This window comes from Microtus oregoni, unplaced genomic scaffold (assembly GCF_018167655.1).
Source record: "Microtus oregoni isolate MIOR12 unplaced genomic scaffold, Mior012 000034F_ref0000314, whole genome shotgun sequence".
NCBI classification, from domain to species: Eukaryota; Metazoa; Chordata; class Mammalia; order Rodentia; family Cricetidae; genus Microtus; species Microtus oregoni.
Genome location: NW_024543093.1, coordinates 27,134,479 through 27,150,944, shown reverse-complemented (window position 1 = coordinate 27,150,944; position 16,466 = coordinate 27,134,479). Strand labels below are relative to the sequence as shown.

Sequence of the window (16,466 nt, the reverse complement as noted above, 5' to 3'; positions counted from 1 at the left end):
AACTACCCTATGAGAAGGAAGACGCCCTCACATTTGTACTGAGAGATGGCTTTTGAGGGGGAGAAAATGGTAATTTATTTCCAGACCCTGCCGATTTCCATACTGTACTCTCGCTGTATCATAGTTGTAGGCCTGTTCAATGACAGGAACAATAATTTCTGATCTTGCTGCTCGAAAAATAATTTTATTGATCTCCACTTTATTTTTTTTATTTTTCCAGTGATTCAGCAGGTCAGAAATGCTCCCGTTCCAGTAGTTTCCTATCATTTAGCAAGTCATCCAGAGTGTTAAAATGCCTTTACAAGTTAATGGGAATTGCAGAGTGATTTCAGCACCAAGGAGAGTGCTCTGTCTTTCCCTCTTGTGCGGTTGAGCTGTGCAAGATGTTAAAAAGAAATTTTAGAACATAAATTAATAGCTACCAAGAAGCTTACTAATGGAATAAAACTTAATGTTGATACCTTTAAAATTAGACAGTGTTTCATACATGTTCATGAATGCAACAGCGTTCTTTTTTTTTCTTCTCTGAGATGGAAGTAGCTATTCCTCGCTATTTTAAAATATTTAAGCCACAATTTCTCCATGGATTTAGGTTAATTTGATGGCAACACGATAAAATTCAGTCATGTTGGATTAAAAATTTCATAAGCACAAGTCCAAAAAATATCATTGCTGCTGTTTCTTTGGTGTTGTCAACATGCTCAATAAATGAATGAATTGAGAAATAATAGACTAAAAGTATGTTTAAGTGAATGAGTGAATGCCTTGTTTATAACTGGTTTCAAATGCCCTTGCATGCCATACTGCTTAATCTGAGCTGTGAAAGCAGCTCTCTTACTCCTTTGTATCATGTCCTTAGATGGAACACATCTCTTTGCCCAAGTAGTCAAGGGTTTCCTTTGCTGTGCTGAAGAGAGAAAAGGCCAGGCCTCCCTGTCCTATGAGACTCTCCTGAGTTCATGGACTCGGGAGTCCAACTACACAAGGAGGAAAGAACAGTAGCCCTGCTCATTCCTGAGCTGCCACCACAGCCAGACATGAGGTGGTTTGGGAAGTCCATCATCTGTTAGGGAAGTCAGCATCCACCAAGGACAGGGCCAAAGGTGAAAGAGAGAACAAGAAAAGGTAACAACACGGGCTTTAAACAGATTCTCCCGACTGGGCATTGGGATGACTTCTCAGACCCCTGAGTCCTTCCCTTCTCCTCGTCAGTCTATGCAAGGACACATGTTTGAGCAAAGTATAGCCTCCAGGGTACAGGTAGGCACAGCCCAGTCCTTAGCTCCTAGGAGGCTTCCAGGCTAAGGCGCCACTCCACTTGGACTGTACTATCAGGCTCTAAAATGGGGGGAGCTTCCAGGCAAGGACTGATTTCCATTTCAAACTGCATTCTGGTACTTTGTACTCCAGCACCATTGGCCGATCAATATTTAATGCTTGGAGATTCTGACTCTGCGGGAGTCATGTCAGGGGACCCTGGGAGCCAATCTGCTTGAGCTTCTGCGTGATAATTATTCATAGGCTCCTGCCTCCTGCTCTTTCTCTAGCACGGTCCCACTCTGCAGACTCAGTGCCTTACTCAGACTCCTCTCTCGCTCTCGCCGCGGCTACAGCAGGACCCTCTTTGCCTTCGCCACCACTCCACGCGTGCACATCCCTACAATGGCTAAAACAGCAATGGGTAAGAATCGCGCTTCTCTCTCCCCAAGCTCAAGCAGAAGCCCTTCACTCTGAGGGCTCTGAAGACATTGAGAGGTATTTTATAAAGGAAAAGACATTCATGATACATGGGATCTGGAAAGGTCGGAGGCAGGAGGAGGATATGAGAGGGTAACGAGGAGGTCTTTGAAAACCTAAAGCTAAGGATTTATTTTTTAAAAGATAGACTTAAATAAGTTGGCCTCCGATGGGTAAAAATTTTATTCTACTTCCGTATTTAAAATTAAAATGCCATGGGAGGGGAGAAGGCTACCTTAACTCTGCCTTCAGTGAGATGAAGGGACATTTCAGAAAGTGGTTTGTAACGTCTTATATTCGTTCTGTAGTTTATAAAGAAAATAGAACTGGAAGGGGTTGAGGTTGGGAGAAAAGAGAAAATGCAAAGTCAAAGCGGTCCCATCCGGGCGGTTTGAGCAATGGGTGGGAACGGGGGAGGGGAGTGGACACATTTAATGGTATTGTCTCTGTTGGAAAAACCGCTAGTCTTGGGGCGCGGTGCGGGGAGGTAAGCGGCCAGAGGGGTGGGGTAAGACCTTAGCTTCTTTGTTTTAGGGAGAGGGAGGGGAAGGAGGAAGAGGGCGTGGAGGGCAGGGATGGGCAGCTGCAGGGGCGGAGAAGCGTGTGAGGCGGGGAGGGGTAGAGGGACCAGGCTCCCAAGACGCCGGGGTGGGGTTTCTTTGTGTGTGGAGATACGGTCCCCCGGGTGGGGAGGGGAGCACCTGCAGCGCTGGGCACACTGTGTGGACCGCCCCACCCTGTGCGGAGTCAAGCGGTCTCCACCCTGACCTAGCTGCGCGCTCTCAGTGGAAAGGGGGGCGGGTGGGGAGCGCAGCGCGACACCAGAGAACCAAGCCCTGCGGGGACAGAGGAGCCCCGCCACGCCCCGTGCACACACTAGCAGCCTGCTTATGCCAGAGACCTGACCGCTAACCTCGGCTGCCGCACCCTGGCCTCATTGTTCTCCAATAAGGCTAGAGGAGAGTGGGTTAACATATTTTTCAAAACCACATTAAATAGGCTATTCAGACATACTAGCAAAAAGAAAAGGAAAAAAAGAAAAAAGGGTTACTTCAAACTCCTTAGGTCGTTTCAGGGCGGGGGGGCGGGGGAAGAAGAAGTTTGGGGGAACCTAGAAGGCTGTACAGAAAATCATACAGATAAAGAAGTGTGAGCATGATAAAAGGCAAAAGAGGTCAAGGTCTTTAAGAGAACCACGTGCAATTTCCATTTTGTGGGTCGGACAGGGCCAATTATTAGGAAGTCTTTTGAGCTATGTAAAACCGCAGGAGATTCCAGATCCAGAGCCTTCGTTCTGAATAGGTCCTGTGCCTCGCGTGCGTGGCCCAAGGGTGAATAGACTGTGAGGGGCCTGTACCCAGGAGGAGACTGGAAGTCCCCTCCCCCATGCCCGGCTCTGGGTGCGGAGCAGGGAAAAAGATGTGGACTGGCTCCACCCTGCCCTGCCCCACCCTGTCCGTGGAACCCCGCAGATTCAGATTCCAGGCTGACTGACCATGAACTTGGGTGGGGCTCCTGAACAGTCTGCAGCACAGACACCCTTCTTCCAAGCCCTGCTTCCCAGAACAGCCCTGAACCCCTCAGGGGATGCAGACACCTGGCCTCGCTCACGGTCGCAGCCCCAAGCCCCTCCCAGCGGAGGGGTGGCTGTGCAGAAAGGCGAGCCCCGCCCGGCCACACAAAGACGCGGCCGCGCCCTGCCAGACCTTGGACCACAGAGGTGACCCCTTCTCTGTAGTTCGAGAAGGTGTCCTCGCCCACGCACAGCCCACAGAGCCCAGGGACCTTATCCCCAGCCCAAGCCCATGGTCCACTGTGTTCCAGGAAAGAGACCCCCATTGAGGGTCCTCCAGTGGGGCGTAGCTCAGCCCCACCCCTCGCTGCTAGACCGGGAGTGGCGAGCCAGGCTGGCGCGCACGTGGTGATCCCGCGCGTGGACTGCGGCCAGCCCTGCAGCGCTCGCCTTTGGGAACTGGGCGTTCGCCCCCGCAGGAGCATCCCAGGAGAGGGTTCTGCGCAGTGTCCTGAGCTACTCCCGCTTGCCAAGATTCGCAGTCAATCAGCCTGTCCAGGGGGATTCTTATGTGGGTTGGGGTGATCTTCATGCACTGTACTCCCACCAAGAGGTTTCAGCTGCAGACGACTCGCTATTACTCCTCATCACCAGAACTGTGATTCCAAGTCACCCTGATTGTTATTCCAATATTCACTCTCTCCTTAGTCTCGGCTGTTCAAAAGGAATGCTCGTCCTTTTGATACTGATAAACCCCTTGCCACTAATTCTTCTTGATCATCTTCCCCTGCCTCCACCTCTTCCCCACCCACAACCCAAAGATGATTTTGTCTCCTATTATTCAAGTTTCTATCAAGCAAATACGTTTTGGCTTCCCTTTGCTGTTGTATGTTCATGAGGCTGGGACGCATGTGCTGGTACTTGCTAAAGGCAGCCTCCTGTGCGCCAAAGATCGCTGAATAATTCTCCACAGAATTTTTTGTGGTTTCAATGGGCAAAACCTATATATAATCGAGATTATACCCCTCCACAAGAGGGTACATCTATAAACACTTAAATATAGGTTTTGCACACAATTTTTATTGTTTTTCCCCCAAAATCTGCTCTTAGAAGTGCTTTTTGATACAGTCTCAATTCTACCCAGAAACAAGGATCGTTAAATGGTAACCGCCAACCAATGAAACGCCCACCCCACATATGACAGGTGCAAAGGTCTTTCTGCCTTAGGCTGCACTCGTGAACCTGAAAAGCAACACTACCTCTGCAGTGAGAAAAGTGCCATTTTGGCTTTTGGGTTTTGTTTAAAAAAAAAATCCAACTGCAAAGAATAATCAATTAATGTACAAGACAAGTGCTTTTCTCCTGATTCCTTAAACAATTAGTGCAATCAGTAAGCTCGTGCTAAGTACGTATTGCCTACTCTCTTCTCAAATGGAGCCGCAGTATAAATTGATGCATGCATAACTAGAAATAAAAAGCTGAAGATTTTACAAGGATGTCGGGGTGGGGGTACTGAAAGAAATAAACGGGGCTTTGTCAACTGATTTCACATATCTAACTCATACTAGCTGGGTGGGCGGCAGCAAGCTTGCTACGCCCAGGGAAGCACAACGCCAGTCGCTGGCACAGTGTTGTGTATTAGGGGATCATTGCCTGTGCTGTGATGGAAATCTATGACGGAAAGTCCATTTCAAAATGATCGTTAATACTGAATGTTTTGTAATTTTAAAAAACAACTAAAATCCTCACCTCTGTTTGGCCAAAATTCCTAACGGTTTTGCACTGACTTACAAACAGATCTCGGGTAAATTTTCTATGACGAGAGGAAAGAGGCATGCTTTCTGTTAGAGCTGTTGCTATTTCTTAATAATTTAAAATGTTTAGCATAATTTAACTTTTTGTCTTTAAAAGTGTTATCATTACTTTTGGTTTTAAATTTTTAATTGTTTATGGATTAAGTTAGAAGAATAAGCCTTGGGTCATTTGGAACGGTTTGACTTTAATCAAATTCTCTTTGTCAGTCATAAAAAAATGCTACAAGGAGTTCCTTCCAGGATGTCATGAAGCTGGTTCATATAATAAAATAGTTTCCTTTTGTAATTTAGGATCAAAATAGTTACTTAGTTCTGTGATTATTTGATGATATCTATCAAGCAAGATTTTTACATAAAATCCAAATTACTAAATATAAAATGGACGGTGAATTCATCTCGAATGTCTTTTCGTTGATAAATGCAGTATATCTTCAGGAAAAATGCTATTATTCTATCCATTGATGGTTTCATTCTTTTAACTAAGATGGAGTTCATGATCATGTCACTCCAGTAGCCAGTTGCCTGCGTACAGCTAGATAAAACTGGTCTCAGACAGAGCATGTGACAGCACAAACCCAGACCTGGGTGTGGCCAGCCGCACACTGATGATAGTTAACCCCAGCTCTCACCACTTTTCTTTTGTTTGTGGAAAAACACAAATTGTTACCATGCAACCTGTAACAATCTGTGAAGTGTGCTGGTTCACAAGAAAACACTCGCTAGTTAGTGACAGAGCTATTTGCTTTCTGGTTCTCTCAATCTGAGACCAAGGAGTCTGTAGTATTTTTTCATCCCACTAGAGGGCAATCAATTTCTCTAAGAATGATTTCAAATGGGCTTCAAAGACTAACTGTTCAACAAAATCTTTCTTTTTATTGGGATCATTCAATTGTTGATTTAATAAAGCAAAGCCATGCTCTCCCCCAGTGAGGGGGAAGGGCATCTACATCTCCACGGTGAGATGAGTGACTGTAATCTACAAGTTGGCGGAGCCCTGGAGAATTAGTCCCTTATGATCTTCCTTTCCAGTTTCATTACAGCATAATTATTATATCATTTATGTTACTTCTGGGGTTGCATGCGGCATAAATGGTAGAAAAAGTCAATGGTAATAGCAAAATTATTTAGGAACAGATGTTTTAATTTGTAAGTAAAGGCATAAATTAAGATCATGTTTACTTATTCATTTACTTAAATATGCTGCACGCTGGGCAAAGCCCTAATGTCAGAGTCTCCACCTTAGAGGGGGCTGCAAAAGATATAAGTAAAGCAGGCAGAAAAATGTGATCCTGGGGGCCAGACCCAACCTGACCACAACTGCTTTCCCATGTTAGAAGACTTTCAAAAAGGATTTACCTTTTTAAAATCCAGTCCGATAGTTTTTGTGTGTTTTCAACAATCAGGATTTACACAGGATATATTTATAAGTATATATGTTTAGAGATGATGATTCCTGAAAGATGTTGAAAAATTAGTCTGAAAACCTCAGAATAGTTTTATTGTCTATTAAATAACTGATATTCATTTTAAGGAAGAAGAAACAAGTAAGTATAAGCTAATTTTGATGGTTATCAAAGTAAATTCTTTCAATGTACAAAAAAGGAAAATTCTTTTTATATATTTTTCCATAACTATAGTCTACCTGTGAGGTGTTTAATAGTTTCATAATAGGGTGTTTCCCAAATTCTAGTATAGTGTTCATTGTAGTTTAGATTCTTATGGGGTAGGACTGGCTGGAGGCGGATCTTCAACTCTGAGACCCTGCTTAGTGATGGCACTTCTGACCACCGAGCTATCATGCTTCGAATACAAAGCTAAGACATGCATGCATCCTCATAGGAACCTCCAATGTTATTTCTTAGGACTTTTAAACCTGTAGCAATGAATTACAGAATATTTCACTTCCAAACTCATGCACAGGGATTTAATTCCTCGGAGGATTATGTATTCTGTGCCATCATTCTTTCTTAATTAGATTGTTTCAAATATATTTATATTAAAAAACTAAACAGAAGACTTTCAAGAGAAATTGTGGGAGAAATAAAATTTTGGCTGTGTGTGTGAATGTATCTGTGAAAAGAACATAGCTTGTGGCACAGTTAAGAAGGGATAATAGAAAAATGGAATGATAGATTATACTAGATTACTGTTATTCTCAAATAATATGCAAAACAGAAATTCAACCAAGAGCCTTTGTAGGATAATGCACAACTTACTAGACAGTTAACTCGGCATGCATAGTCCACATGGGAAATAAAGTAAAGCAGCATTAGCTGGACTGGAGTTAGTATTTATGCATAGTTATTACATACCAGATTATTCCAAGAGTATTCATCCTGGATTCTGAATAAAAAGAGAAGTATTAAGGACTCAGTGGGTTATAGTGCCTCAATACTGGGAAAGATATTAGGTTTGGTATGGTATCATATGCCTATCAATCCCATCACTCAGGATGATGAGGTAGGGTTGTAGGTTCAAGGCCAGCCTGGACTATATTGTAAGAACCTAATTAAACAAATTAAGTAAATAATTTTTCTCTTGCTTTCTTAAGTCAATAAGGGGCCTCCATTATTCAGTATTACCTTTATAAGAAAGTTGGTCTCAAATGGAAAAAAAACAGGTCTTTAAGGAATATCATCAAAAATATCATATGTCAGTTCACCCATGAAGTAGGTGGCAGACAATGAAGACATTACTACATTTCTGGAAATTCTGCCCTGCAAAAATGATACTAAACACAAAATGTCTCATTTAAAACATTATCCCAAATGAAAACTGGCGCAGACGGTAGAAAGCAGTGACAGCCCAATACTGGAGGAAGGTTGGCCTTTGGCTTGCTATTGCTTTCATCTCATCCCAGGTCTCTGGAAGCTGGAAAACTTTAGATCACTGGTTCCCAACCTTCCTAATGCTGCAGTCCTTTAATACATTCCATCATGATGTGGTGACCCCAATCACACACACACAAAAAAAAATTTACTACTTCATAATTGTCATTTTGCTACTGTTATGAATGCACAGGATATCTGATCGGAGACCCCAGAGGGGTCCAGACAAACGTGTTGAGAACTGCTGTTTTAGATTGTTGCAGGTGCGAATATGTCCTTTGTTTAGGGGACTTAAGTCTGTGTTTTGTTTTGCTTTGTATTGTTTTTAAGAAAGGAATGTTAAGACACCAATACAGGGGTGCTGTGTATTAAGTGCTTAATCCTGGCAGTTTTAGAAATAACATTTGGAGATGACAGAAATTCAAACTGACGGCCTGGACTGAGATTTTAGTCTCACAATCAGCAGCATTGCTGGAGTGCTGCTTAAAGAATTGCTTTTCTGATGCAGGCCAACTGCTTCTTTCACTCCTTCCACAGACCCCAGGCAGTTAATCTTAATATTTAGTTTTACGAAAGAAACTGGATTTAAAAGAAAAATAGAGCTGAGGCATCTGCTTTTAATAAAACTATACATTATTTCAAGATTATCTTACTAGTTCAGAAGCAGACAGGCAGGAGATCTGTGGGAAGGCTCTGACTCCCTGGTGCAAATTTTTTAATTATCTTTAATAAAAGAATCAGGCCTTGTCATTTGTCAAGGAGACATTTGCAGCAGTAAAACCTGTGTTTATAATAACCCATTTTTATTAGTCATGATTAAAGATAACATTTTGTGTACATTTGTTCTTGCAAAACACGTTTATGTCGATGTAAAGGTTAATTAATGCATCCTGGCACTCACTGTGCTAGTCACCTGGAAACAACACGTCCAGGGCCTGTGCCTGAGAAAAGCACCATGTCGTGCTATGAAGCAGAACCAAATTCCTAAGAATTTGTTCATTTACAGTGTTGTTGACCTTAGGAAAATTGTAAGTTCCAAAATTTGCCTTTTGACAACAAATAGATAATTACCGTTCTCAACACATTAAGAATGGATTGTTTCAATACTGAATGTCATTTTTGCTGGGTCATACTGCAATGCCTTTATGAAGATCCACTTGGAAATTATCCTTCTGCAATAATTATACTTGGGTTCTTGGAGACGATGCTGTGTCCTCAGTTGTTCAAGAACCTGGGGAAAAGACAGATCATCAACACTGTGAACCTATGAGTCAATTAAATGTCCTTATGTCAAGATAAAGATACTTAGATTAAATCTACTGAACTCTTATCCCCAAAATACATTTTATAAGAGATATTTTAAAGAATACATTATTGTCATTAGTAATCTCTTCACCCTTTTTAGAAGATTTTATTTTTCTATGAACATCGACTATAAAGTTTAATTTCTATTGAATAAAATTGCCCACAGCAAACCTAATAGTCTGCCAGTTTAAAAGAAACATAACTTCCATGGAAGAAAAAACCAACTGGAGATTATATATATATATATATATATATATATATATATATATATATTTCTAAAATTGAGGCCAGCACAACACAATTATCTATTGCCATTCTGTAGCTCCCATAGCAAGTGACCAGCTGACATCCTCTTAACAACTGCTCCAAATTACCAATCAATTCAAGTCTGGCAGATCACAAGACCCACTTTCCTGTCTCTTGAAAATGTTTCTTTTCATTCTACTTCAGAAAAAGCAAACTCTTTCATTTACAGTTTTAAGAAATGAACATATAAGCACAGAATAATGGGGGCTGTTTGGCTTTTGTTTGCTCTTAATAGATGGCTCAGCAGTTGAGAGCACTGGTTGCACTTCCAGAGGACCCAGAACCTACATGGTAGCTAACAACAATCGATAACTCCAGTTCCAGGAAAGCCAAGGCCCCAGAAAACCTCTGCAGGCCCCAGACACACAGGTGGTACACAAACAGACATGCATACAAAGCACACAGACACATAAATATTTTTAATTAGACAGTATGATCTGTCTATTTGGGCAAACATACACTTGTTTTGTACATTCTTTTTAAAAAACTTCTATTAAATAATTTTTTCAATTATTTTTGCATACTGACCACAGTTTCCTATTCCTCCTCTCCACCTGTTCCTTCTCTCCAATCCCCCTCCCATTTATGCCCCTCCATCTCCTTCTCCATTCAGAAAAGGGCAGGCCTCCCATGGGCATCAAAAAAGCACCATCCACCCTTTTAAAGTCTATGTAATCCCTATGCTTTGGACACAGCATAGAAGCAACTCTATTAAGGGTGAGCAAATTTAAACCTAGAAGAATGGACTTGGTCAAGTGTACATCAAGACCAGAAAACACTGGTGACCAAGGAATGAATCCATTTCAATATAGATTTGATGTGAATAGAAAATGTATTACAGTTAGTACTTGTCCCTCCATCCTGAAGTCAAACATATGCAAAGAAGAAAAGTACATGCTAGGTATATTTTTCTGCAACCCTAAATCATGTCACTTAAGAATGTTATTTAATAGCCCTTACATAAAACTAAAAAGCTATATACTTACTCTTAGTATGTGAATGCTGACTCTATTCAGAAGCCTGTGCCATGTATCCTAAGAGTATAAATTGGTCTTGTCCTCACCCTTGGATAATTTACTATTTTGAAAATAACAAGATCTTATACATAATAACAAAACAGAAAGGCAATAGCAAAAGTTATAAATACATAGACAGCTTCTGCATTTTAACAGTGCTGTTACAGCTTCCAAGCTATCCAGCAAGTCGGTGCATAACAGGAGCATCAGTGGGGAAGGGCTGAGATCCCTGAGATGCTGCAAGTCACTTCCACTTGGAATCCTTTGGTTAAAACATGTATGAGAGTTTCCTGAGCAACAGCAGCCCTTTGGGGAGAGATTCTGTCCTGAGGGTTTGAAGTTGGACCCATGAATTGCCATATCTAGTTGCTAGATGGTGCTACTGCGACTGGGCTAGACCCACACCAGAATAAAACACAGAGCATAGTAGTGACCAGGGAGGAGCCCAGTGGTCCTGCAGGGGGAGGGCTCCTTCCTTGCTCTGCCCTTGTTCAGTGCAGACTACTTGGCTTCCTCATTCTTACTATACCTTGGTCATGGTGATTTCCTTTGTGACTCTCTCTAACCAATCACTAGAGAAACAGCAATGCTATCTGCCTTGTCTATGTCAGAAAGTGATTGTCAGGATCCAGGAAGTAAATGTGAAAATGAAATGATTAGTGCTTGTCAGGTACCCGTGTAAATGCAAGAGCTTGTGTTATTTTGTCATTAGCTATAATAGCTCTGTGTGTGTGTGTGTGTGTGTGTGTGTGTGTGTGTGTATGTTTGAGACAATATTATCACTCTGCAGCCCAGACTGACCTCAAACGTATCTGTTCCTCATCTACTTTTAACTGCTGGGACTACATGTATGCACCACCACACACAAGTTTGGGGGATAGGGGTGTCCCATGTAAACATCAACTAGCATGTATTCAGAATGAATAAAGGGGAACAAGAAACATAGTCTGAAATCATCTGCTTTTGAAAGATACATTCAAAATAGTGAAAAGTGAATTGAAATGATGATTGAATCTCTCAGGCCATAGCACATACTACTTTGAGGGGTTGGATATCAGAACCCTGCTGAGCAATCTGAGCCTTCTTCTTGAGAAGTAACAATGAAGTCACCCAGAGTTCCATTGGTATTCCTGCTCAACTTTCCTAGCCTAGGCTTCTTCAGTAGAAGATGATGCCCAAAACAGGAATCACCCATCAGTGAGAACCTCTGGGCTAGCACAGACAGACACAGAAAACATAAATGGGCTAATAAGAGACAGGTAGAACTCAGATTGCTTAGCCTTCACTTCCAGTTCTCCTGCAAGCATGGTCTTGACCCTTCACCTCTGAGTCAGAATCAATGAGACAGATCAAATCCTAATCAGAGGAAATACCCAGCCCAATACCCATGTGTGCTGACAGCTTCATTTTAAAAGCTGCTTTTGAGATACATTAGAAAGGCAAAGCTCCCTGTCATAGGAGCGTGGAACACAAACAGATGCCAAGTCCTGAGGGAATGAAAATGTGGCTCTTCAGTTCCCAAAAGGGCTGCAGCTGGACCTGCCTGTTCCAGGTGAGAGAGAGCTGCAGGAGTGCGAAGATGCATGGATTAGACAGATGTAGCTTTGCTCTGCTCACTCCCTATGAAGCCCTGAGCAGAGTGCTCATCCATTCTACAGTATTAACATAATTCTCACCATTTCAGAATGGGAACTAATGCCTAATTGTGTGTTGCTCACTGAGACAACTAGGTGAGCAACTGATAGCAAGCATCTGACAGTTTAGAAAGAAATCGATCACCTTCTCTGATTCCCTGAGCCAGAAAAAATATTTTTAAGATTAAACACCTTGATTCTTACGCTAACTTCTACACATAATGGTAACCATTGGAAAGTACTTTGACCTATGGAAACAATTCTACTCAGTAATTCCTGGTTACAGAAGGAACTTTGATATCCTACCCAGCTGCCCATGTAGTAAATCTCCAAGACAAATCCATTCTAAACAAGGCCAGAATTTGATGGTCAATGTATATCATCTGGGGCAAAATACTATAAATAAGAAAAACAAAGTAAGGGTGTATTTTCTTATCTTTATTTCTGTCACATTTTCCTGACATTAATATCTCATCATACTTCAGCAATGTAGGTAACATCGGTAAAGTTGAATCTTCTTGCCTATTCGGGAAGATTCATCAATATAAGACATCAATTAAATCAATAGAAATTAAAATTGACTCCAGATATGCAAGTCTACACTTAGACCTCTTGAAGAGTAAGATAAAGGACAATTACAACACGTGAGCTCAAGCTCACATGCCTACACACACACACACACACACACACACACACACACACGTTTCCTAAAATGCTATTGAGTCACCTGTTTCCCAGACCCCAGATCTCTTGCCTTCTGCTCAGTCATCCCACCCTCCAAGCTCCTTGTTGTTTGCCCTGCTCTCCCACTTCAATTTCCAGCATCCTTGGTATTTCTCCAAAAGAGCTATTTATAAAAAAGCATGGTATATAAACAAGGGGTTATATTTATTATGTGAGTATAGATACTTTGAGAAAAATCTGGGCTCATACTTATAAGTATGTTTCAGATTAGATATGGCTTATAATGATCATAAAGAACTCAATATTTTGTCAACTTTACAGGCTATAGAGTTCAGCTGGTATACTTCTACTTTCTCATAAGCATGGAATAATGAGCAGAAGGAGCTTCATGTGGAAGCACCAGTATTATTAGAGCCTCACAAACTCAAACCACATCATAAGAGATGTGTTTTGCTCTAAAAAATGCAGCCACTCTCCTCCCTTTAAAATCTCAGGGGAGCTGAAGCTCACACAGCAAACAGGCAGCGAGAAGAGTTCTTCTTCTATCTCAGCCTTGAGAGTTGAAGTCTAATATTAAAGCAAATAAGATGAAAGTCAGGATTTGGGGGAATTTATTTTTCCAACTTGAGGACTTAAGCAGCTTTGAAAAGAACTGGATTGCATTTGCTGAAAGTTTACCAAAAATGACATATAAAAAATTAGGAGCACACACAGTTGCAGTCTGTGATATTTATAAGCTGTATTTTAGCTTACGTATGACAAAGTCACATGCACAGACAGGCACACACACACATGCACACGCATGCATGCACACACTCTCTCATACTTGCATGCATGCACACCACTTGAGAAGGAGCACTGGGCTTTTATATCTGTCTCTCATGACTGTAAAGAATTTTAAAGCTACACAATTTAAAAGATCAAAAGTAGAAGCTATTACTCCAGAGGAAGTCCATAGCTATGATGCTGTTCTGTCCAGATCATTAACATTTTGTCATCTTTGATAAACTTTATAGCCATGAAGACACTAACTAAGAATAATTAGCTAAGAAACCAGATTTCCTGCCATTGCTGTGCCTTGTCCCTGAACAGACTGTGGCAGGTTCCCATGGCAATCTCCACAGCCCCCCTTGAACTTTCCTTCCTGAACTCCTCAGGATTGTCCCATGGCAAACTTGGCAACTAGCCATGTAGTCCTATTATAGGCTTTTTCTTTTCATATTCCCTCTGCTTTCATGGTTCTACACCGTGAAATGATTTTCTTTTTCTTAATGTAAGACTCTTCTTTCTCTTCTTTTCTATTGTACCTGGGTCTTGTCTGGAGCCAGACACATTCTCTTACTTCATCTTTACCGTAGCAGGTTTGTTTCTTGCTGGATGACTTTGGGCTAACATGCATTGATGTCTGTTACTGTGACTGTACCAAAACCAATATAAGTATTATCATCTACATTTTTACAGGTGAGAAAAGAGGAGAAACAAAATTGTGAATTTGAAATAAATTACTTTGACCCAGAGCTCACTTAGTTAATCCCAATCTACAATCTCCTTGGACAGAATAGGGGTTCTGGTTGTTTTGGGTGGTCTTGTGGTAAGAGTGAGGTGAGAAATGGAAATCCGCAGTGAGCCACAATCAAACATGGCTGTGAAAATGGGAGTGTCTTTGAGAAGAAGCTCATTGAGTAGTTCAGTAAGACAATGATGGGAAAGGATATGACAAAGCACATCATATGCACATGTATAACATAAAGCACATATACACATGTATAAAATAAAGCACATATGCACTTGTATAAAATAAAGCACATATGCACTTGTATAACATAAAGCACATATACACATGTATAAAAATAAAGCCATGAAAGCATATTTCTTTTAAACCACAATTGTAAGAATCAAAGTTCCACACACTTAGTATCTTTTTTCTATTTTAAAACACCACAATCAAAGCAACTTGAGGAGGAAAGGGTTTGTTCAGCTTACAGTCCAACATCACAATCCATCATAAGGGAAGTCGAGGAAGGAACCTGGGAGCAGAAGCTAAGGCAAGGCCGTGAAAAGGTGCCACTCATTGGCTTGCTCCTCAAGGCCTTCTCAGCCTTCCTTCTTGTACCATCTGGAACCACCCACCTGGGGTCCCACTGCCCCCAGTGAGAGATGGGTCTACCCACATCAATCATCAGTCAAGAAGATACTCCCACAGGCCAATCTGGAGGAGACACTTTCTCCTTTGAAGTTCCCTCTTCCCACATGACTATGTGTGTCACGCTGACATAAGACCAGCCAGCACGTTTAGCTATAGCCCTTTAAAGTGTCAAAAAATAAAAATCAGCTTGATGATATTTATTAGGAATATGTCAACATTTCACGTTCTCAATACATCACCTCAGCCACTACAATAATATTCTCTCCCCATTTGTAGACAAACTCATGCTCAGAAAGTATGTAAACTAGCCGGGCGATGGTGGCGCACGCCTTTAATCCCAGCACTCGGGAGGCAGAGGCAGGCGGATCTCTGTGAGTTCGAGACCAGCCTGGTCTACAGAGCTAGTTCCAGGACAGGCTCCAAAACCACAGAGAAACCCTGTCTCGAAAAACCAAAAAAAAAAAAAAGAAAAAAGAAAAAGAAAGTATGTAAACTAAGATGAAGAAACTCATATTCGGAAGACATAAAATGTGATCTAAGATTGCTTCAATTCCAACCTTATTTTCTCCATTACCCTCAGGGCCTATTTACTCACCTCTAGCTATTATTGAGGGCAGAAGCAAGAAAAACAAATAAATAAGCAGAAGAAATGTCTCATCTTTCTCCTGGCACAGTCAGATCTCTTCTCTAAGAGGAGGCCGCAATGCACAGCCAGTGAATTTAACTACTACTCTCTGGGCTGCTGTTTGCACATAAATGACGGCCCCTCCCTGCTCAACAACCAAAGGATAAGCATTTGTGGAACAACTGTTAGCTACCGAACATACATCCAGGCAGGGGAATATCAAAGACATTAGGAGATACGCCCTCCCTCACTCTCAGGAAATGAATGGCTGAAAAGAAATGAGTAGGAAACCAAGCAATAGAGGAAAACACAACCAACTCGAAGGGGAGCAAGCCAGGAAAGGGACGGTTTCCTTGAAAAGCCAAAGGCACCCCTAAAGCCTTTGCAATAGTAATTTTGAAGTTTGATTCTGGTTTTAGGGAAATGCATACTTAGCTTTGGGAACTACATGACATTTACAAATGTTCATCGCATCCTACCTAATAGGCCTGTCCACTCAACCTATTACAGTTTGTCTGAATCTCAAAATGTGAGCTATAGTCCAAAAAAAAACTATTTTTGTGAAAAATATTTAGCATAAACAAATCCAGAGTGAATAGGACACAAAGAAGGGCAAATATTGTGTCTTTGGCTTTGTGCATCACCAATTGGTGGTATTTTGATAAAAAACACATTACCATGCCAAACTCCAATTCATATGTATCTATGCAGATTAAATGTTTAATTCTATTTTTATTGTGTTTATAGCCGCATTTGCTGCTGCAAATAAAGTCCATAGGCCATCCTAATCTTTCAATCCAGTTATACCAGCCTGCAGTCTTCGTAGTATGAGAAGGACTCTCAAAGAGAGTTCCGGAT

The 16,466-nt window shown here is 41.5% G+C and overlaps 1 protein-coding gene across 1 annotated transcript in view; it reads left to right on the top strand.

Moving 5' to 3' along the window:
• Nucleotides 1–1,452: 1,452 nt before the first annotated feature.
• LOC121432523 (stathmin-2) overlaps nt 1,453–16,466 on the top strand; it is a 51,516-nt gene continuing 36,502 nt past the window's right edge. Inside the window, exon 1 of the mRNA XM_041630516.1 lies at nt 1,453–1,681. Coding sequence (XP_041486450.1) covers nt 1,663–1,681 — 19 coding nt within the window. The 5' untranslated portion in view covers nt 1,453–1,662. The remainder of the gene's footprint in view (nt 1,682–16,466) is intronic.